The sequence below is a fragment of the Gymnoscopelus microlampas genome (assembly GCF_963454915.1).
Source record: "Gymnoscopelus microlampas genome assembly, chromosome: 9".
NCBI classification, from domain to species: Eukaryota; Metazoa; Chordata; class Actinopteri; order Myctophiformes; family Myctophidae; genus Gymnoscopelus; species Gymnoscopelus microlampas.
This window is the reverse complement of record NC_139946.1, coordinates 29,362,882-29,387,209: the sequence shown is the minus strand read 5'-3', so window position 1 is coordinate 29,387,209 and position 24,328 is coordinate 29,362,882. Positions and strand designations below refer to the sequence as shown.

The following is a 24,328-nucleotide window of genomic DNA, read 5'->3' as shown; positions in this document are numbered from 1 at the left end:
AGGGCAACACCCCTTGTTTGGCTTTCGTGACTGCAGCTTTTACTACAATGGACATTTTCTGCCAATCATTCTGGATGAAAGATTACAAGAAGCAACAAAATTCATGGCATTGCTCTTAAAGATACAACACAAGAAATTTGACTTGTATGTAAACGTGTGCTCAAAGAACTTTATAAAGCAAAAAAGGCTTTTCCGATTTGTTTTAACCTGCCATAACTGAAAACTAGGAATTTGTCTGACACAAGTACAACTGGTGTTGAACTGTTTCTGTAATAAAAACTCAGACATTGACAATAAATCACACTGAAAACAAAGCCAGCATGTTTCAACTGTGGTTGCCATATTGCAAGCTTTCACCTCTCTGCTTTCACATACTGTACATGATCACATTTCAAACACCTCATAGTCCTGCAGAAACCTCAGCCACAAGAAAAGAAAAACTGTGCTGAACAGGTTTGTTTGGGTTCAAGGAAAATAGCCAGAACTGATGATGGAGTTGTTTATGTTTTTGGTTTAAACAGTGCATGTAGATTAGTTCTTTGATTTAGTGTTTGTACAACTACAGTTTGTGTTAAAATGTTTATTATTAGTTCATAATTGTACATGGAGGGAATCGGACAAAGATATTATTTAGCCATCATGTTTCTATAAACTGGGACAACTTGAAAACAATATTCACAGCACCTTCCAGTACGTAATATTTAATCATCGTTCAACAGCATATCCACCTCGCATATTGTCAACATTTTCTGTTATATTGCTTATATCATATTGCAGATTGGGCAATGCATCAATTGTTGTTGCAACAAAGGCATTTGGACTCGAGAATCGAACCCACGACTCACTGTCATGCTGTATCAGAGTCTATAGTTGGTATGCGCCGGCATCCTCGCATCGGCATCCCCACAATTTATCCATTGTAACATTTTCATTACATAATCTATATGTGTGAGTGTTATGGGTGATAGGCGTATTTAAATAATCAATCAACCAGTTGGCAAATCAATACATTATACAGAGCATGATCTCTAAAGTTAAGTCAATGGTAGGGGGCCAACTATCTCAGTCAAAATAATTCAGAAGAATTGGATAGGCTACTGTTAACATATTAACATGTTAACATTTGTTGTGCAGCAGTGTGCTTATAATCAAACAATAGGATTGTGGAAAAAACAACTAAACTGATCAGTTACATTGCCTTCAGGATCTTTGGTCTAAAGGTAATATAATATACAGAATATTATAATATAATCAAATACTAACATTATTCTTTATTATCATGCAGTAGCACTTGGTGGCAATTGCATTCAGCACAACATTATAGCTCTGACAGAACATTATAGGCTAAGACAGATGCCACAATCAACTGGGTCAACAAGAACCCAACCATTGCTCGTACCACATCAGTGGAATGTGACGATGCTTCAGACTGTATGTACATTCCATGCACCGTTACACTTTCTAGCACCCTTCATCTCTGTTGTGTTCTCAGCCCTCACACAGAGTAAATAAACACAGTGCATGACTTTCTCCGAGTCATGCATATGTATGAGATGTAAAATAATTTGATCCCTTTGAGCATTTCCCTTGTCAGCTCTCAAACGCGGCACTCTGGCATATTTTTTTGTGAAGGCATCATGCATTCCAAAACAAAAGTTTCCTACCCTCTTGTCACTGGTGCCACCTCATTAGTGGCAAATCAGGGAGCTGACATTCATGTTGTACCAAGTCATGCAGCATCTGCCTCCCGGTGGCAGACTGATATCACAGCCAGGCAATGTACTGTTTGTTCAGGAGGGTATGCTGCCAAGCTGCATGCATGCTACTGTATTATAACAAACCAGAACAACATGCACAAATCCTTGCATCTGTTCAGTGTTGGTGCTGATTTATAACAATGTGATGGTAACACAGATATAGAATAACATAATCCTTAAATCCCAATATTAATCAACAAAAATGGAATTCAGTAAAAGGTCCAAATGTCACGCCTTTCTGCATTTGATAATACTTGAGCAAATTGTTATCAATTGTCAACATAAAACCTTCAATAAATGTATGTAATTCTAATAATAACTTGTGTATGTGTGCAGGCATACAAATGAAACAGCATCAGCAGGTGCTATCAGTAGAAATATGAGGCATCGTTCAGTTTAAAATAATACATAGACTTCATTACACAAAAATTAAGTTACATAACTTCTTTATTCATGTATCTCCCGCTTTGAAACACGTGTCAAAGTATGTTGTTAGGGACATTGATAGCTAGTTTTGTCCTCTGTCCAAGCAAAAGAAAAACTTCCGGATTGAGGCTTTCCAGGAGATCCTTGCTATTGTTATTTCACCCCGTTCTCATTGTACTGGGAGAATTAAGGCTTCAGAGAGCTCAGTATCAGTTTTTATCACTCTTATTCCCACATTACTGCAAATAAACTAGGCTAATAATAAAGTTTTAGAATAAGGAAGGGATTGTGTGATTAAGTGAAGTAACAAATATTTTACATCTTCAAGAAATAAGGTTAACTTTAAATGACCGAACCGTTCAATTAAACAAAATCTGGCAACTTCTCATGTTTTATCTTCAAAATGCAAATATATCATTATTTCATGATATCTCTGCATTCGTTCTGTAATCTGGGTGGGAGTTGGGAACAGGGGTTGTGAGGGGGGTGGGGAGAGTGTGTCAATATTTGTCATTTCTTTATTATGTTCTGAACCGAGAAGTGGATCCTTCACACTGCATCAGCTCTTGGAACTAGTATCTTTGTTCAAATTGATCCACACAGGATCTTCCCAGGGTCACTGTATGTTCTGTCTGGAAAAATGAAATAGATGCATTTTTTAAATGTTGCTACATTCCAAAATGTATACTCCTCAAAAATGTATGAGGGGCCGTAATCACATCTTTACCCTAGGCCTAGAGCCATTCAATGTTCAGCAACGATGGCAGATTTTCAGTGTCTGAATCAATTCTTTCAAGAATACTCAACATTAATACGCAGTTAGGGGTTAACGTCTTGTTCTGGAACACTTTGACACATAGACCAGGGCTCGGTGGTGAACTGGTGACCTTCTGATCACCATGACGACCTCTATACCCAGCCGCCCCCCAAAAAAGCAGTATGGGTGCACCATTCCCAGAGGCACTGGCAATGCCGGGTCAATACATGGAGTGAATGGAGCAAGCCCTGTATCAACTCCGGAGGCTAAAAATCTGTTTAATATTTTGTCACGGTTCTCAAACTTTTTCAATTCAAGAATGTATTTGGCCGCGGACCCCCATCTGAAAATGTTTTTTTCCAGGGACCCCCACAAGAGATTTGTGTAAAAAATATATAAATATTCAAACATTTACTGAAATGTAGATATTTCAAAAATAATGGATGCATTTCGTGCCCTCAGTGCGACACAAAGTGACGCTCTGTGAGCTTGTAGATTTTTTGTATTTTTGAATAGCCAATGTATAAATGGATAAAGGGTTAAAATGATTGTGATGCCATATTAACTACTTTTGCTGGGGACCCCCTGGAATCCCCCCAAGGACACCTGGGGGTCCCCGACTCCCCGGACCCCACTTTGAGAACCAATGCTATAGGGGACCTAGATATTAAACTGATAAGAACAGATACTTGATCTTAGCCAACAGGCAAAGAAGCCAAATGTATTCACGTACTGCATAGTCTAGTATATTCTCTCTCAACATTACAGATCAAAGGTTTAAATGTTCACAACAGGTTCAGTTGCATGCCTGTATGTCAGAATAGGCAGATTTTTTCAATGCCAAACGTCTTGTGTGAAATATCGATGCCAGTCAGGAAATGGTAGGCCTATTTCAGCTCTTGTGTATGGCAGCATATTAGTTACTGCAACAATAACACCCAGTATCAGAGAATGAGCAATTAAGCATGCATGCATGTAAACTGAATGTGTTTTGTATTTTGTACCCCCCCCCCTTTTTTTTTAGTAAGCATGTTTAGAGGGTATCCAGTTACATAATTATGATTTGTTTTGGTCTTCATTTTATTATATCGTTTAAAATGATTATGCTATATACGTATATACAGTGTGTGAACCCTGGGGTCTGGTGAGGGGTTAAGAAGCGGCCTGGGTTGTTTTGCAACCACAGGACCACCAGGTCAGAGGGAGAGACTGTTACTATTGCTTGCAGGCAAACAGAGACACAGAGTACACAAGTACACAGAGTACTGAAAAGATACACTTTTTTAATTTGTTGTCCTTTTAGTATGAAGTATAAACCAGGGGTCTTCAACAGAGGGTCCTCGGAGTTACTACAGGGGGGTCCGCCAAATCTTTTTGTGAAAATAGCAGATCTACAAGCTCACAACGCCTGGAAGCACGAGGCTTTGTAATTGATTAATTGATTGATTGATTGATTGAATACTTTATTATCAGTTTCCAAAAAAAAAAAAGCACAGGAAAGTACAGTTCAATGGTCAGCTAAGAGGATTTAAAACCCAAGAAAGCGTATGGGCTATGGCTTGTTTCCATTGGGGTCCTTTGTACTCAATTCATAGAAACATGACAGACTGAGACAGATATACACTATATGCAAAACATCATAACAACAGTTTGAAAACAGAAAAACAAAATATGTACATTAAAAAGTGTGTGTATGTGGTGGGGGGGGGGGGGGGGTAGGCTTTGACTTTTACAGGGGCCTGTTTCGAATAGGCTCTATTCACAGCAGCCATATTATGAAGACATTCACAGGTGTTACCAATGATACTAATGAAGGCTCTGTTCCATTTAGTCTAGCACAGTGGTTTCCACGAGAGAGTGTACAAATGTAAGGGTCCATTTGGTTCCATTTGTACACTCTCAGAGTTACACACCTGTAAGGGGCCATTTGGAAGCCCATGAGGGTCCCTGGACCCCAACTGTAGTAGACCCACTGGTGTTTCCAGTGAGCCAACATGCACAATATTAGCACCCTGACTCTGTTTGACCAGAATGGAACAGAGCCTTCATTAGTATCATTGGTAACACCTGTGAATGTCTTCATAATATGGCTGCTGTGAATAGAGCCAATTGCAGCCACCTACCGTGAGCTATTTTCGGAGAGTTGGCGTCGAGGGGAAAAGAGCAGATCAAGTACAGAACAGAGCCAACGACTAAATATTGAGTGTTTAAAAGGTCTGAAAATACACATCAGCATGAATCCAACATAGAAGAGATAATATGTGTCAAAGTCTATAAAGCTTTGTATGAAAACTCTGAAAAAGTTTAATCTGTAACACAATTGTATACAATATGTAGTGGGGGTCCCTGCTTCATCTCTCTCTCAGCTAAGGCCCTAAGGGGGTCCTTGCTTGGACTGAAAAACGTTGAAGACCCCTGGTAGACCCCCGGTATAAAATTGTGCTGTGCTGCAGGCGTCCCCCGACCACAGCCTCCTCCCTCAAGCCCCACCCCCAAATGAAGTACACACAGCTAGAAAGGAGAGATAAGTGTTTAAAAGTTTTGAGGCAGGACTGTGTTTATTCAGATGTTTGTTAAACAGCATCTCCGTCCACGGCTGTTTTTACAACAACGGAATGCTGTGATTTCCTTCTTAACGCCGACAGAGGAACGAATATACGACACAAAAAACTTTCGCATCCAACTGTGAGAGCGACAGACAGCAACTTGAACCGTGTTAGACTGTAGGCTCTGCTTGGGACATTCTCTGAAGATCATTTGCATGGTACGTCAGATCTTCAAGTAAATCATCAAATATACATTGTTTGTTTATTTCCTTTCTTTTTTTTAAAGAAATACCCGCATCACAAGACTGTTCGACAAATATACTTGTTGCTTATGAATATCGTAATATATCTTCGCTATCGCTATGTATGTCAAAAGGGAGTTGAATATGAGCTCAACATCTGTCTAGTTTTATAGACCCGAGAAACTTGTAGAGTTCAACTTCAGATCATTTCATATCCAGGAATCTGTTGTGACATCGTTATCATAACGTTTCTAGTTGTATAGATGATGTCCATATCATATTCATATCGGCTTGTTAAGGCTTATTATTTGAATTCCAGAAAATCTGGCACGTTTAGTGTTCATCATTTACATTGGGAATTCTTGTTGTCAGTGGATATAAAAGTGCGAGCCTGCCCTGCACGTCCTCCCTTGTTGTTGACTGTCCATCAGTGGTGTAAAGTAACAAGTACTGTAGCCTACTTAAGTACAATTTTGAGGTATTTAAAAAACTTTCTTCTGTATATTTACAATTTTCAATACTGAAAATAGCCGATCTACAACTTACAAGCTCACAATGCATCACGATGCAAGCATTGTGAGCTATGTCTGCTATTTTCAAAAGATTGACATACATTTTCTACTTTTGAAAACTTGAAATATTTTGCATAATGAGTAGGTACTTCTACTTTTGGTCCTACTTTAAGTATATTTTGATGCCAATACTTTTACTCAAGTAAATTCCGGACTTTTACTTGTAACAGAGCATTTTTACATTGCAGCAATTGGTACTTTATCTAAGTAATGATTTTGAGTAGGCTACTTTTACCACCACTGATCATTTGCGATTGGGAATTGTTATTGTCAGCGGATAGAAAAGTGCGAGCCTGCGTGCCCTCCCTTTTTGTTGACAGTCCTGTCCATGCTTCTGTTCTGTGACTGAGCAACCATCACTTCGTCCTGCAGTCTCAGATCGTAGATCTCAGTTATAAAGACATCGCCTGCATGTGTTGGAATGCTTTGGGAGTCGCGGAAACATGATCAATTGAATTACATACTAGATTATACAGACCAAATATTTTACAGGATACTGCTGTTGTGAATGTAAATGAAGCTATAGCTGAATGACCATGAGGCAATTAGTAATTAATGAATAATTCACCATTCACTGCAGGTGACGAGCTCGGGCTCCTCTCAAAATCCAAGACATTATATTGGTATAAAGCTCATCCTCAGACAGACACCTCGCTATTAATAATCAGCTGGGCCTTTTTTGTAGTGGGCTGAGAAACTGATCCGTTTTTCCAATCTCTATACTGTACCCACCTTTTGTTTAGAGATGATTAGGAATGTACTGGGATATACATTGAGTGTACGATTTTGAGTCATTATCATGAAGTAAATTGATTAAATGCTCATGTTCATGGAAAGAACAAACACATTTCATCGTTTAACCTTTTATCTCAATAGTCATTTTCTGGAAAGTGGAAATAATGTCAGTTATTATTTTGAAAGCTACAAACCATTATTTACTATTTTCCAACAATCTATAGAACATCATTCTAAATATTCAGATTGTCCCAAGGCTTAGCCAGCCTTAATGTGAACACTATCTGATTTTTCTCTTGTTCTTGTCAAGTATTCAAAATGTATTCGCCTGTTTTTTCCAGGACTTATTCCTCAGAGCTAGTATTTCAAATTGGCCATTATATCACTAGCTGTTACAAGTGTAAAACTTGTATGTAGAGTAACAGATAGGCTATCCAACACATCTGCACATTGGTCTGCATAAATCATAGAACAAAATATCAATGTAAATAAGCCCACCCTTTTCCATTCCCCATAACTACCTGTATAAGAACATAACATTGTGATGCTTTGGAACAAGCAGACATGAGTAATATTTTTCTAACTTTATTCCCCTTTGTCATCATCATTATCATCATCTTCATCATAACCTTTATTTAAAACTTGGAAGTAAAATTGATGGGCAAGCCTTCATTTACAATGTAGCCGAGGTATAGCCTATTTTATTCTTCCTCACTGAGCTACACAGTGGGGAAATCAATCTCAAGTGGAGACTATAGGGCTGGGTGATATGGACAAAACCAAATATCATGATATTTATGACCATATACCTCAATATCAATTTTGTGGCAATACTATATATATTTTTTCCTTCCAAAATAGCCTATCTACAAGCTCACAACATTCTGCGATGCAACTCTTGATTGATTGATTGATATCTTTATTAATCATGAAATAAACATATGTCACAGTAACATAATCAAAAGAATAACGCAAAAAAGCTTACAGCTTGTTTCCATTGCGGTCCATAGTATGAGGTGTGTATGAAGTCATGTAGTGTGGTGCATGAATTTATGGAGTTCAGGATGTGCTAATGTGTCCATGGGCAGTGGGCACATAATGTGCACAACATGATGTGAGCTTGAAGATAGCAAAAATTCAATTTTTGCTATTTTGAAAAGATTTGAAAGTATAAAACAGTGCTTAAGTGATTAAACCATATTACGATATCCCACAGTCCGGACGATATCTAGTCTCATATCACCATATCGATATAATCTTGATATATATCCCAGCCCTAGTGGACACAGTGTAGGGGAGATACAACAGATACGGCTATAGTGGGACTCAATCCTAGGCCAGTGCAGGAACAGGGCACATGTGCTTCTTGAGGTATAAAACTTAAACTTAAAAAAACTATAAGCCAATGACGGGCACAGACGTGTCATGTACGCGTTCTAAAACATGTTTAGATGGGTTCACTCACTGACTCATCGTTAAGTCAGGAAAGTCACACAAGTTGAGGCTTTGCCTGAAACAATGCGTCATGACATGCATCAAGACTGTGTGTTCTGTCACTGGGTGCTTGTGACTGCTCAGCTCTGTGCTGTTTGAAGGATAAAGGTGTATTGCTGTAGCTTATGTAAACTACATACTGTACATTACAGTAGGCTGCTTAATTTGCTTTGACTCATAAGAGTAATACACACACACTACTAGCCCAAAGTTTGCATTTGAGAGTTGCGTTTAGGTTGTGAGTTTGTGGGAACAGACAGTTTTGTGTATAGCCTACTGTACATGCAAAGTTCAGCAAAGATAAAGGCATTATTGGGAGAGACACTTGCCTCTTAACCCATTAAGACTTGAGGCCGATTCTACAAACGCCTTCTCAAACTTTTTCGTGCCATGGACCCCCAAAATTATATGTATTTGGCCGCGGACCGCCCATCTAAAAATGTTGTGTGCCAGGGACCCCAGAAGATTTGTGTAATTATTTTTTTAATTGTTCAAGATTATTACAGCTGTACTGTACCGTACTGTTCTAAATCCTAGTTTTCTGAAAAAATGATGTTGCTATACTGTATATATAGCTAAAATCTGAAATGACACAGATGCTTTCCCGGTTTTATTTGGGTTAAAGCCAAATATCATCGTATGACAGTGTCGTGTTCTGCAAATAGTCAAGCAATCGCACAACTCGTTGTGGCTGCAACACGTTATGAGCTTGTAGATCAGCTATTTTCAGCGTGTGACCCCCGTCATACGACGGAGCATAAATCAAGTATTACTCAGGACATTGTGATGCAATATGCCTCTGGGTCCAAGGCCGCTTATCTAGGATATTACTCTGTGATGGCACAGATGTAGCCTATTGTAATCAAGGCCTTTCACCTTAAAGTGACCAGTGACCACACGTCTACCTTAGACGACTGCATTGAGCTGAACAGACTGTGGTGTGGAGTAGCCTACTTTCTAGGGTCCGGGGTCTGCGTGTTGTGATGTATTTTCCAGATCGCTTTTCGAGCTAAATGGTTGCTCTGCTTAGGCGGTTAAGGTTGAGGAAAAGTCACATGAGGTGATTCGACTGCTAAAGCAACAGAACCGGCGCGGGGCATCCGTTTGGGTGGAAACCCATATAATCAAGACCAGAACCGGGTCATGAGACTTTGGTCTCCAGGTCATGTTGCCGTGGCAATATTTACAGTAATGGAAACTGGAAAATCTATATTGGTTATTATTGTGTGCATTTATATCAGTTATGTCCTCTGCCTTATAACTGAACACTGGTTTCCAATCTGTGGTGTTACAAATGGGTGAGATTGCACTTTATAGTTTGGGTGCAGATCTGAACTTTCCTTTGATGTGGCCTTTGGCTCACGGCAGAGAGCTCAACTCAGTTTACCTCCATTTAGTCCTGGGGTGGAGGTGGAGTGTATGGCGTGGGATGGTGGTGGTGGTGGGGGGGTGGGCACAAATCAAACGAAGGGCATTGGCTCTCCTTGACTAGCTGGAAGTGTAATATTTGTCGTGATCCTCCAAAATGACTTCCCAGGCCCCTGCAGCTGCCAGAGAGTGAAAGACTCTTTTGTCCTGTGCAGCTGCTTGCGCTACAGAGTGATGCACCTTAGCGCTTTGTGCATCTTGCTTCCCATGCGCCCTCTACGGTTCACCTCAAATGAGTCAGGTCTGCATAGGGCTCCATCTGTTCCTCCCACTCGCTCTGTGCTCATATGCTTGTCACTGAAGTCTCAACTCAGCATGCATGTTAATTGTTAACTGATAAGCATGAGCGATTGTCTTTTATACAGTAGCACCACCGGTCACTTGTTTCTCTTACTTTGTGCACATGCCTGTATTGTAGTTGGATTTATTTTTGTTTTCATAAAGGCATGGAAGCAAGCCAATATTGCAAGCAATCCCATTTTTCTGGGTAACATTTAACACTTAAACCGGCACTCTGGCCTGCACTCTGACTCTAAAATGTTCATGTCCTACTGGGGATTCTAACCTGGGTCAGTGCCACTTTTCAGCCAGTAGTGGTCGTACTAGATCACAGGATCTAAAATTCTCAATAGAAGTGCAGAGAGACCAAATACAATGATAGCAGTTGTGTTAGTTATATTGTATTCACATACTCTACCATACAGATTCATGGTCAAAATAACTTATGCCTTATTTTGTACTTTTGTTCCACGAAAATAGCCAATCTGCTATGTTCGCAATGTTTGGAATTGTTTTGAAGAATTTCACCTGTAATGACACCAAAATAGGGATGCCAATCATGCCAGTTTGAAAAAGTGAATCTAATGAAATTGACTGTGGTGTAGTTTTCTTTTCTACATACAGTAGCATGTATAATGCAGAGAAATGAGGGACCAACTTCATAGATTTTGCCACCCACCTTTGAAAAACACTGAGCTAGATAACCGAACAAGGTAGCTCATGTCACTATTTTAGAATGTTTTTGTGTTTAGTGGTGCTAATGCTTGTCAAACTCTATAATTACTGTGTTCTGAAAGACTTTGTGTTGTTTTGTGGTTTTGTACTACAGTTCTTAAACTACCTTTCATTTTGTGTAATCCTCATAATTTCCAGTAATGATGGGCATAGCCCATGATATGCTAGCTGTCAGGCAATGCACCAGTAAAAGACAAAACTGTGAATCCAAGAAGTCATGCTCAGGAATGACATGAGCATAGAAGATGTAGGTCCAGTTGATTACTAGTCAGCAGTCACTTTATGAAAGCAAATTACCTAGGCTCATTTATATTCTTGACTTTAAACATCAATAATTGATAAATTTAGACTGTAAAGCTGCAATCTTCTGTATCTGTATGGTACAGTTACTATAACATAATATAAATAGCACATTTGCAGTGGTTGGAACTGGTCTGCCTCCATTTCCATTGAGAAATTTTGACCCTGGTAGTACTGCCTGAAGCTCAGGCAGTACTCGGTCCCCATACCAAATGGGGAAGCCGGTTTATTGGCAGTGGTAAAAATTTGGTCTGTCATGCAATACCTGATGTCCCGACTTTTTAAATGCTGGGTAGGACATGAAAGCTATTGCAACTACAACTTCAGTGCATAGCTCCTTTGTGAGGAGCGTATGTATGTTAATGAACCACACCTTTGCTGTGAAGATTCCTGCATTTACAAACTTTATTTAACTTTATTTATCTAAAACATCCTCTTAAAAAATAAAATCTTCCGTATTTGACAAAAGGTTGAGACTGACTGTGGTTACTGTGGTGAGAACAGGAATGAACAGCCTCGATGATGTCATGTGACTCATGTCAGGATAAAACTTTAGATGTGTGTAACTTACAGTAATAAATATTGACGTTTCTATCCATTTACAGAAAATGTAGACTTGGAGTCTGCATCTTGTCATTTGGTACACAACATGTCACTGTGGAATGAATATTTAAAGCATTTGTTGTAAAAGCGGTCAGCAGAAAATTGCAGAGTATCTGTGGTCTCTTCTCCCCTTTTTCTTCACGTCTTTGCACCCTCCTGCAGTTCAGTCATCCCCCTCTAGGAGGCACTTCCAACTGTTTGAGATACGCTTCAATAATCCATTAAATCCATAACATCTGGTCTTGTTAGAAACAATTCTGTGCTCCAAATGTGGACAAGAACCACCAGAGTGATGAATACCATCTCAAAGTCAATTCACACTGTATTTGAAACTATTCAAGTCGATTTAATCTGCATTTAATTTGTTATCACGATTGTAGATCCTATACTTAACGACACAAACTCTAGCCTCAGTATTCTGGGGCGAACATTTGACGGAAATAGCAGATCTATAAGCTCACAACGTGTCACGCTGCGATATGGTTGTGAGCTTGTAGATTGGCTATTTTCCGGAAACCTATCAAAGTGTTACCACCTTGTGCCTTATGTCTAACTTCATGTACATACTGTACCTTGCTGGTTTATGCTGTAGATATCTCTGATCTTCATCTTCTGAGATAAAAGTAGACCCTCTATTTCAAAAGGCTTGTCATTCCTGGCTTGCAGAATGCATCTCTTCTCCCTGACATGGTGGTCAGTGTGGACCAGTCCGGTTAAGAGTTCAGCCAAGGCCATGGCGTTTAGCACGGTTGCACTAAGCTGCTTACTCAAGACCCCACCGGAGGACCCAGTATTTCCTGACATTCTTAATTAAAGTCTGTTGAATAACCTGTGTCAGGTTCAACAAGTGTTTCGCACCCAGCAAGCCAGCTCGCCATCCCATGCTCTCTCTGACCGGCGGTGGGCAAGGGAAGGTGTGTGCTGTATGCAGTGCTTTGAAGCTTGCGTGACGTCCAATTAGCCCTCCTAGTTTAATCCCCCGTTCTTCAGACCGCTGTCTCCCCTGTCTCACCTCATCAGTGCCACGGAGGATATTATACAGGCCCCAATTCCCTGCAGTTTGGTCATGCTACTAGAACAGTATCACCCAGGGGTTAATTTTGCTGGGGGGGGGGGGTCCATGCCTCTGCTTTTGATGTCCCCCCTCTGGTTATTCGTTTTTATCACTGGTGGGATATGTTTTAGCCCTGTTTCTGCTCAGACTGAATTAAATATGCATTTCCTTTTGGGAAATGTAGACTAATATGTTTGATATTTATGTATGATAATATCACAATTTCATTAGGCTAAATCAAATTGTAATAAAGAATAACCCTATTTGGGCACATTTTTTTTATGTGTTCAAATGTGTCACAAACTCAATCTACATACAACTACATACTACATACAACTCACGTTGTATGTAGCGTTGTGAGCTTGTAGATCACGTATTTTCACAATTGGTCGTACAACTAAGTATAGAGGCTTAAAGCCTCACTATGTAACTTTTTTTAATGAATAAAATGTAATTTAGTCCAATCTGTTTGGTAGAGTTAGTAGCCTATGTTAATACAATATAACTTTTGTAAATACAATTGGGGTGGTTGTATTTTGTCTCCCTGCTCTTCTATTGAGACATTTATATTGTGTCAGAGGTCATGTCTCACCTAGACACAGGATCTGACTCGAATTTTGACCTGATTGTCAAGATTCAATTCATCCCCCAAGCAAGCAGGCCGGCTCTATTAACTCAATGGTAAAAATGTCAGCACTTGCAAAGGAAACCGGGTTCAAACCCAGGGTAAAAGAGGAAAGTTACATAGTGCTGCTTTAAGTGGTTAAGAATATTTCCCCTATTCAGTTTTGTGTTACAAATCAAACCCTGCCACCGCCATCCACTGACTCTTCCTTGTTGTGATTCTCTTTGCAGCTGGCGCGTTGAGGCCGTAATCCGTATCCCCTTAGACTGCTTCATACGAAGGTGTCATTGTGAAAGCAAGGAGGAGGATATAAAAAGACGATGGCCGGAACATGCAAACGTCCCTTGATACTTCTTGCCATGTGTTGCCTGGCATCAGCAGGTAAGTTATTTTTCTGTATGAGCTCAGAGAATGGAGTGGCTCCATCATGTTTGCATGTTTTTGTTAGAATGTTTGTATATGCATCTAAGTGAGTGAAATGCTTTCCTCTCTGAGTGGAACGGTATGTCATTTTTGTTGTGCAGGGATAAGCACACTCAAGTCTTCATAAGGCATCAAGGCCCACAGTGCAGAACACTCCCATGTCAGTTTTGCATTACAGGCCCCATCGTGGTGTTCTTAGTGTTGCCTGTTTTGTCAAGCAATCGCAAATTTCCCCATGCTATGGGATTTTCCGCTGTATCTCCCAGCATGTCTTTCTCCGCCCTAGACAGAGTATTGAGGAGGGGTTTGTGTGTGGGTGTGTGTGTTTGTGGGGGGGATTTGCATTAAGAAAGTGCTGACAGTTTCAATCTCACAGCGTGTCCATATGTATCTGCCAAATTGTTGAATATTTACACAACGGCAAAGACCCAATAATTTATTGATATTGGCAGTACAAACCGATCTGGGAGGGAGAAGAAAACGAAACTAAACAAGTAAACGGCTATAAAGATGCATGCAGAAAACCTGTGGTTGATCTGAATCTGCAGTATATCACATTCATAAAGCATACCAGCTCTCATGGATAACTTTATTTACTCCAGGCATCCACTTCATCCCACAGTGCATAGCAAATTAAACCTGCATCATTCTTTGTTGTTTTAACCACTTAAGCCCTACAGTATATACTTTGTCATATGTCGTTGTTGGAAATGTTCAAAAGCTAAAATGACATGCCAAAAATATGGATGCCAGGTTGAAAGTGGTTAAAGCGTGTGCTGTAATGACCTAGAAGAGACCAATTCATTTATGTGAATATGAACTTCTGTCAGGAGTGAAAAAAATAAACATTGTTAATCTGGGGCACTGAGACCATCCTTCTTGTTATACAACTTCAAGTTGCCCTGTCAAACAATGCATAGCCGCTGTGTGCAAGGTGTGCTGGACCATGGGGTGTGTGAACCCTGCAACCCTGTCAATGGTGTAAACACAAGAAGGAGCTAAAGATGTATTATCTCATATTTTGGTGGGCTTGTGTTTTCTCAAGGCCTCCAGTTTGATCGCCGCCTCTTAGCTATTATTCGAGTGATTCTTTTTCTACTCTCTCTTTGGAGGTTCAAACCACACTAGAGAGAATTGTCGCTCACTGTTACAGAAACAATAGCAGTGTAGGTAGCATCTACTTTGGTTCAAATTGTATTTCTCCCACAATGCCTGGATCTCAAACACAATGAACTTTTGCACAAACATTTCCACTGAACTCTTCCTTATGGAAAAAGCCTGCCAGCATTGTTGTCTCCCCTAGGCCGGACGGCTGACCGCAGGAGACTATGTTTTCGCTCCTGTCCATCTGTGTGTCCTTCGGTCAGCTAATCTCCGGCATTATTGGGCGGATTGGTGTAAAACTTGGCACATACTGTAGACACACTCCCAGTAGGCCAAGGAAGAACCTCTGCCCCAAATGTTTCAAATCAGCCTAATGATGCCGCTATAACAGGGTGTTTCATGTTTTGGCCTATAACTCTTGAACTCTAGGTCGTACAATCAAAATATATTTTCCCTGGATTCCTTCGGTCATGACACATCTACAGTACTGGTGCCCCGTGTGGCATCCTGATGTCACTCTGTACTGTGTCACCGACTGCTCCTCTGGACAGACAGTTGGACAGTTCTGCCTTGACCTGTTCACCAGAGAGGGAAAAGCGCTTGGTCCTGCATATTGCTGCGAAGTGAAGCGTGGGTGTCTTCTCTCTGATGGGAGCAGACAGATATCTGTCACTGCCATAGTGACCAACTTCAGCAAACCCAAGGCCGATGCCCCTGCCCTACTGAAGCACAATGATTTGGTGACGTACTTCCATGAGTTTGGTCATGCCATGCACTACCTCTGTGCTCAGGGTGACTACGCTAATTTGGAAGAAATGGACTTTAGCGAGGTTCCGTCCACGTCTCCACGATGCTGGAGAACTGGGCTTGGGAAAAGGAACAAGTGGAACATTGGACCCATAACCATAATTTGTACACTCTCACAGTTCAATTAATTCTGAGAATCAGTGGTTTAAGTTATTGTCCACTGATACATTTTTAAGGTTGGAGAATATCACCTCATTTACATGTGGTGTTTACAAACCTCCTTGGTTACCACAGCAGTGGCATGCAGCATCACCTTGGCATCTTTCACCTCCCTCTCTGTCTCTGTACTCTGTCGTCTATGCCACATCATTTTGCAGCATCTGTGTAAACAGCCACATCTGCCTCTAAACTTGTCAGGAGAGTTCTTACGTAATGTTTAGATTTGTCTGCGATGAGTCTTCGCTCATCGTAATGCGATCCAGGATCGAGGCCTCACCATAACTCTTAGAAGTCACACAAGAAGCACCTTGACATCCACCTTTCCAAGTGTCTGCTCTACTGCTTTCCTCTCCTTTTACTGTTTGGGCTTTTTTTTGTGTGTGTGACTCTATTGCCATTTTCCATATGCCTCTCCCCACCTTGCCAAATCCTCTGTTTTCTGAAGGATATATTATGGTCATTTTATTTTACATTTTTTTGTGCAGACTTCAGGTTTCGCAATGAAATAAAGCCATGTGAGGGAGCCGTGCCAGATATTAATTTGAGACACTTGCCAAAAACAGCTCCGACAGGATGCTGGTTGTACTGGAGGCACAACGCTGAGCTGGTGGTTTGCTGAAGGCGCACACACACACACACACACACACACACGCACACACACACACACACACACACACACACACACGCACACGCACACGCACACGCACGTTGAGCGCAGAGACACTTTCCCCTCCTGCCATGTATTTCCATAGTTTGTATTATCCTGCTGTGGCTCGATGGAGGAGAACACAATTGGTGAGGATCTCTCTTTAGACGTTAGAGCGGGAGTGCCAAATGCACAGATACAGCAAACACAGATAGTGATCTCCCTCTTTTTCAAAGTCCAACCATACGCAGGGCGATCGTCTCGAGTTTTTTCTTGAAAATCAGTTATTTTTGGCGAGTGACACTGTCGTAAAATGAAGTATAAATTTGGCTTAAAGATGCTTATCTTTCCTGTACAGCGCTCTTTTTTTGCTTTTTTTATGTACCTTTAGTGGAAAACTCCACAACTCTGTACAGTATATTGCTCACTGATGCTTCCATGTGCCAAAAAAGCAGTCGTTAATGCTTTCAACCACAGTTGAGCGAAAAGTTGGACTCTCATTGCTATCCGCAGGCCTTCCTTTCAGGCAGTGGGGACTGCCAAAAACCCTGTTGTGCAACTGCTGTAACCCGAGAGGAGAGAGGAGGAGAGAGGCAGACGTAGCAATGGGTCGGCCAGTCCAAAAAGACACACTCCACACACGTACAGCATGCCAAGGTCCTCCCAGCGCGTTAAACCCAGATGTTGCCGCGTGATTCATGCGCGGAGTCAGAGCGGCACGGCACAGAGGCCGCGCGCTGCTGCTAGGGAGAGTGGTAGAGATGTTTACATAGCAACGGGAGTCCCGTGTGTCTCTAATTACAGATCTGCCCTCCCCCATGGCGAGCCCTTTATCTCAACAATCCCAGCGAGGAGAAGAGCGAGGAACCCAATGCCCTGCGTTGGTTTATAATTGAGCCGATGGTTACTCCGTTTTATTATCTGTGGTTAATGAAAGGCAATCTACATGTTGGCTTGTGGGTGGATTTGGGATTTCTTAAAACTGTGTGCAAAGGTGAGGCTTTGGCTTGTGGTCAATTTAACCAATTTCTCATTCTGATAGACAGACAGACAGTCAGTCAGTCAGTCAGTCACTCACTCACTCACTCACTCACTCACTCACTCACTCACTCACTCACTCACTCACTCACTCACACACAAAGGCGGAGTGGATAGATCTACTGCATGGGACCTGTGGTCTCTGTAGATAAACAAGTCACATCACACGTACGCTCAGTACCTCCCCAGCCTTGCAATAAGAGCGCACATATACATACGTCCCCTCCCTCTCCCTCCATAGTTCCAGTAAGCAGCCATGTAAATAATTTCAGCCAGAGCCCGTAATGGGAGACAGCTGGGGTGATCCTGCATTTTCCATTGTGTTTCACTGGCTTATGAAAAAAAAAAGTAAAATGCACACTGCTGGAGCTGGGAGAGTGTAAGAGAGTAATGTGGAGTGTGACTTCATTGAAGAAATGGAGAACCACAATAAATGAGTTCAACTCCCACTATCCTCGATAAGAACTTGGATTTCCTGTTTGGGAGAGATGCTTGATGAGTTGTCTGTCTTGTGCAATCACCAAGCAATACCCCTTTATAGTGGAGCCGTGCGAAGCGTGACTGCGAAGCTATTGTAATAATGAAGCTGTCTGTTTGTCTGTGTACAGTAGGTATGTAGCCTACTGTGTCACTCTATCCAATGTGCCCAGTGTCCACCAGAGGGGAATAAAAATGTCAAATCAAACAATGCTTAACTATGCACACCTCTATGTTATATCGGTCACAACATCGGTAATCTGTGGTATAGGACTCGATATAGTCATCAGACCCAAAACTCTGCCATCGGTCGGGTTCTATTAGAGATCCCTATTTTTTTTTGTTTTGTCAAGTAGATCCTAATTTTAACATCTGTTACCTACAGAACTGAAGAGGCGATAACTTGTGAGTGTGTAACTCTAAGCCTGCCTGGTGATGGTATTATCTGTGAAAACAGTCTTAGCGTAGGACGCCAGCTGAAGGCTACCAGGTGGTGTCTTTCGTCAGACCAAACCCTCTCGGGGCCTCACCTCCACCCCCACCATCCCCCCTCAGATAAGTTGTGCTGAAAGACTGTGTCCCGATGTCGGAACATTTCTTTGGAAAATAGTGGCATGCTTCCAATGACACTAGGCCGTCCTTGTGCAATAAATAAGATAATACTTTTTGCCTGAGTAGCTCACATGCACGCATATACCTGCACGCACGCACGCACGCACGCACACACGCGCACACGCACGCACACGCACGCACACACACACACACACACACACACACATAGACATTAAGAGATAAGCCTCGTGTTTAACCACTTAAGTCTTTGTTGTGCGAGCGCATAATAGCAATAATAGAAGATCTACCAGCTCAAAATGCATCGATCCATTGTGAGCTGCTTGTAGATCTGCTATCTGCTATTTCTGCTATTACTGCCTTTTTTGTTATCTATCTATAAATGCACAGAATCTGTGTGTGCTTCGCGTATTACTTGAGGACTGTCCGACCGATCAACTTAAAACTTGGTTTGAGTATCACAGAGAACACGAGGGTGGGTTGTGCCATCTGGGAAGTCGGTTGGATCAGCGGTTGTCTAGAATCAAAAATCCAAGTATCTCTGAGTCTGTCTGTCTGTCTGTCTTTCTGGGTCCCTTTTATGCTCATACTGTACATGGAGATCCCTGATGTCATCAATGTGACATGTGCTGATGTCAGACTGGCCTTCGAGTACTATGATAATGGGCACTGCAAAAAGTACTCTGACAATGGGTACTCTGACAACGGGTGCAACGGGTATTGCATAACCGGAGGGGCATGCGTTCCCAACAGGAATCGTTCCGAAAGGGCATCGGCCTAATTTAAAAAATATCTGATATCTTTGAATTTATTTAAAGGTCTTTTAAAAAGACCGTACGTAGGTGCTGTCGGGGGAATAAGTATAACTATCTGACATATTCCCCACCAGGATATCCCCTCACAGAGTAATGTGCTGTTGCAGGAGCTGGCGTCTGTCTGCCTTTGAAGCTTCAGCACACAACTGAGGTCAAAACTGAAACTAGAGAAAAGCAGTACTTTATCTCAGCTGCACATCAGTCACAAGTTTTTTATGATGAAGAAAACCCACTAAGATTATTTGATTAATCGAAAAGTAATCGATAGAATAACCGCTAATCTGTTGATGTAGCCCTACTATCTATTATTATTTCCTTAAATTGGTCATCTGTTGTATTTCATTTCGCAGTTCTGTCCGTAGCCATCCTGTGCATTGTCTACTGAGCGGTCTAGCCAACCCATTATTCCCCCTGCATTCTTTATTTATTAGCTTGTCTAGAAGGGGCCCTCCCTCCCTGGTCCTTTGTATGTGTTGATACATGAGGCAGAGTGGCATTTGACATGTCGTTCTTCTTTGCCCACCCCTCTCCAAGAAGACACGGAGCCCCAGTGGAATGCGTTCCCATTGAGCGTGTGTGAAACCACTGCATCTGCCCTGCCCTTTGTCACCTCTTTGGCTCCTGCACACTGGGCTTTGCACATTGGCACAAAGGCCCGACATTGTTTTGCTCTTCACACACTCTTGAAGGCAACCCGCTGGTTCTCAAAAAAGCTTTTAGTTATTACATTTAATGGGATTTTTTTTTTTTTTTTAGTGTCTGCAAACAAATGCAAACAGATCTTATTCGATACCTTAAAGCTGTAATCTATAACCTTTTTCGGCGGGGTGAATAAAGCGTTGTTTTAACCAATCTGTATGGTAGAGTATGTTAATACAATGTCACTAACACAACTGTGGTATTTGTGTTTGATCTCCCTGCAGTTCTATTTAGGACATTTTGAACCTATGGTTGACAAGTGGTATTGCATGAAGCTCAACACGCAACGTATCCTCTGTAGCTTTCTGTATGGCAGAAGATTTGGGTAGGAGTAAAAAGTTATCTGATCAAGTTGCAGCTTTAAACAATTCTTTGCAATCTTAACTCCCAGGGATGGATGTCAATGCTGGCAACTGTCAGCAATCATGTTGTTTTGCATGTATTTTATGGCAATTACATTTATTCATAAATATTCTTGACATTGTTTACTCTGTAATGTAATTCCATCCTAATGTTTGTGTCCGACTATGAGTTAGCCCATGCTTATTCTGATGTAATCTACATGTGTCTGCACATGTGTTTCTGTATGTATCACGATAACTTATGCTGCGTTCACACTAGCAGCTACAAAGATACAGGCTACCATTCGTAAGCCCAGCAACATGAAAATACAAAGATACATCCAACGTTTGTAACTGCTACAAAAGCTGCAACAGGTACAAAGCTACAAAAAAGTTGAGCTGGTTTCAACTTCAGCTACAAAGATACAAAGCTACAAATATGCTGTGTATCTTTGTATGTTTTGTACTGTATCTGCCCGTGTGAACGCAGCATGTCTCTGTGCATCCATCTATATGTGTGTGTACACGTATATTTAGCGCATACTGTTAACTCGCACACACATTATTTCAAGATTTGTAACAGTAAGAAAGCAACTGCAAGCATTTTAGTTCACAGTAGGCTACTATACCACTGTGACACTTACCAGCATGTTGAGTTTTATGCTCCTTTAGGCATGTCGCAACATGATGAAGAACATACAAAAACATCTCAAACAGTTGACATGACGTGCAACGACCAATTTGTGGGAGTTCAGTGTTTTATAGACCCTGAAGCCTGTTACTCAACCTTATGTGTTCTATATGTCCTGTAACATCATCACATTGACCATGTAAGCAAGGTCTGTGATGTCCTCCCATGAGTGAAACGACTTTAACCACATGAACCCTAGCGTCCTGATTCTGGACATGTCATAATAGATGAAAATTCTGTGAAAATAGATCTACAAGCTCATGTGAGGTTGTAGATCGGCTATAAAAGGACTGAGTCAATAATAGATTGATAGGTCAACAAAAATATAGGGTTTAAGTGGTTAAGAAGAGTTCCGGTGGTGTTGAGGAATTTCAGTTTCCTCCTCACACTCTGGTGTTTACATTCTGCAGTAAACACAAAAGAGTGAAAATCAAGAAGAAAGGGGATCATGTAATATGGAGCTATCACAGGAAATATTCTATAACCCAAACTTACCACACAACTATCTGTGCACTTTCTGTTGACATTTTCGATTGACAGCTCAACAGACCAGTCAAGAGAAAGCCTGGGAATGAGGATCAAGCTCAGTTATACGGCCATGTCGCTTGACGAAAATCACGTTGAAAAATGTGAATAATGTGTTGCTTCGCAACGCGGTTGTGCCTCCAAGTTTAAATCAGGCTTTAGATTTTCCGGGGATTCACAGCTTGAATGAACTTGAATGAACAAGTGCTATTCAAGGCTTGAAGTGACATGGGAGGGAATGTCATGTATTAACCAGCCTGGCTTTTCATCGTCGGAAAAGGGGAAGAATATGAGCAACAATTGAGGACTGCCGGGGGGAGAAGGTCATTCAGAAAAGAAACCATACTGAGAAGAATCAGGGCGGGACAAGTGGCACTCGGCATCCACACCCCCACTGGGTATGAATCAAGGTTAAGGGGCTGCATGCTCCCGAAACCCTGCCAAGCTGGAATAAAAGGCTGCAGTCCTGTGGTTGATGGATGAGATGCCCTTGAAGTGTCAGTACATTCATTAGAACTTTTCCCAGTGCCATAGAGAGGCCCTCTATTTCCCTGTCTGACCAGTGAATGGAGAATTCAGCTAGCAGGACATTTAGTAGTTCTGTCAGCTAATATCACACCTACATTTCAATGTTGGCCATCACCACCTACATTACACCTCCACACTGTTTGCAAGGTTGGTTCCTATCTTGGGGCCCTTTAATCCTGCAGCAAGGAATACCATTAAACACCATTAAAAAAAGCTTCAACCACATAATATTCATACAAATTTGCTTCAATTTACTGCAATTTTGAAATGGGATGTTATACCCCTGATATGCTGTATGCACTGTGCACAGTCTGACATACTGTGTTCTCCGTTGCTGTGTAGCCCCTATCCCTCTTGTTAGATGCAGGAATGGGACGACATTCTTGCTTCCTGTCTGTGTTGACAGCTTTTTGCTCTTTGATAGTGCAAGACCAGAGAGCACATGTCAGCAGACTCAGCACCCATCAGTAGAGAAATATACTATGATAATACAGGCTGTAAAATCTTCAGTCGTCATGTGCATACGTGTTCTGGTCAAGGTCTCCCAGCTGTCTCATTTTACACTGGCTCCCGTGTTCCTTGGGGGACGCGGCCATGTCAACCGTCTCTTCAAAGACCCTCATTGATTTATGTCTGCGTTTAGAGGTAGACTAGAACCCACCTCCCAAACGTTGGGTTCTCTGTTCACCCTTGCTCGATATGCTGTTCATAATTGGTCATGCTCTGAGATGTTTTACCAACAGGTGGTGACTGCATAGAAGTTTTTAGAGCTGCTGAATAGAAACCAGACTCCTTGTCTTTACCACAAGAATCACTTCCACACCTCTCTTCTCTCAGATCCATCTCAGCCTCTTTATTGAACAAAGACATAAAAGTTGCAACTGATATCAGAGCACTGCTGCAGGAGCTGTAGTCGAATGTGTTATTTATACTTGGTTGTGCAGCACCGGTGTGCAGCAAAATATACAATCAACCTTCAGTCTACTCTGAGAAATGGGTCTCTACTGATGTGATGATTTCAGTTTTTAGTCAATGGGTTGATTGTTGCTGCGATATAATTTATTGTTTGAGCACCTGTTAGCATGCTCTGCAACTGAACAAAGCTTTGCTTGTGTAATCATCCTCGCGTTTGCTCCCTAACTCGACTAGACAAGGTCTCAGCCAGTGTCCCTGAAGCTAGGGTTCTTTTCTATTTCGTGCCAGCCAACAACTAACCGGCGGATTAATTTGTCACTGTGGAGTATTTGGGTGATGCTCGGCTGTAGACAGGTTTGTGGGACATTTGGCCTCGGATTTCACGCTTTGATGGGAAAGTTTATGACTTCCCTGATGGAGTTCAGGGCAACCGGCCGCCACCCCCCCCCCCCCTTCCTCCCATTCCAACAACCTCCTCTTTTCCAATTTTACTGCTCCAGATTGCTTCATGATGAATCCTTTTCATAGGCAATCCAATGGATTCAACTCACTCTATCCCAATGAAAGGCTTTATTCACTTCCTGTATTTGTGGCCCATGGCTTGAGGGTGAGTGAGTTACAGCAGTAACAACACTGCAGGGCTAGTGATTCTTTAGTCCAAAGCCCCTTGGAAAAACACAAGCGGGCGGAATATTGTGCTCCTGAAAGTGTTTTTGCGTGGCCCATGGTCCATGGGAATCTTGCCCTGCAGTGGAGAAGAGAGCAGGATTGATTTAATCCCCTGGTTCATATGAGAACTAGGATGCCTCCGTTTGGGAAAGCAGACATATTGACACAGACAACAGTCCTATGAATCCCCCTGTCTCCTACTTGCCTTTGCTGTAATCAATCCCACCTTATGAACAGGCTTATTCAAACTTCTTTTTTTTCGTGAAACTTTATACTGTGATTTTCAATACATGAGGCCACATTATGTTTTTTGAAATAAGAGTTCATGTTTTCTAGAATTACCTTCATAACTTAATGTATCCATCTGA

At 41.6% G+C, this 24,328-nt stretch overlaps 1 protein-coding gene across 1 annotated transcript in view; it reads left to right on the top strand.

The window, feature by feature from the left end:
* The first annotated feature begins 5,447 nt into the window (after positions 1 to 5,447).
* Positions 5,448 to 24,328, top strand: part of tgfbr3 (transforming growth factor, beta receptor III) — a 79,474-nt gene continuing 60,593 nt past the window's right edge. Inside the window, exons 1-2 of the mRNA XM_084067807.1 lie at positions 5,448 to 5,704; positions 13,784 to 13,934. Of these exons, the coding sequence (XP_083923933.1) occupies positions 13,874 to 13,934 (61 nt within the window). The 5' untranslated portion in view covers positions 5,448 to 5,704; positions 13,784 to 13,873. The remainder of the gene's footprint in view (positions 5,705 to 13,783; positions 13,935 to 24,328) is intronic.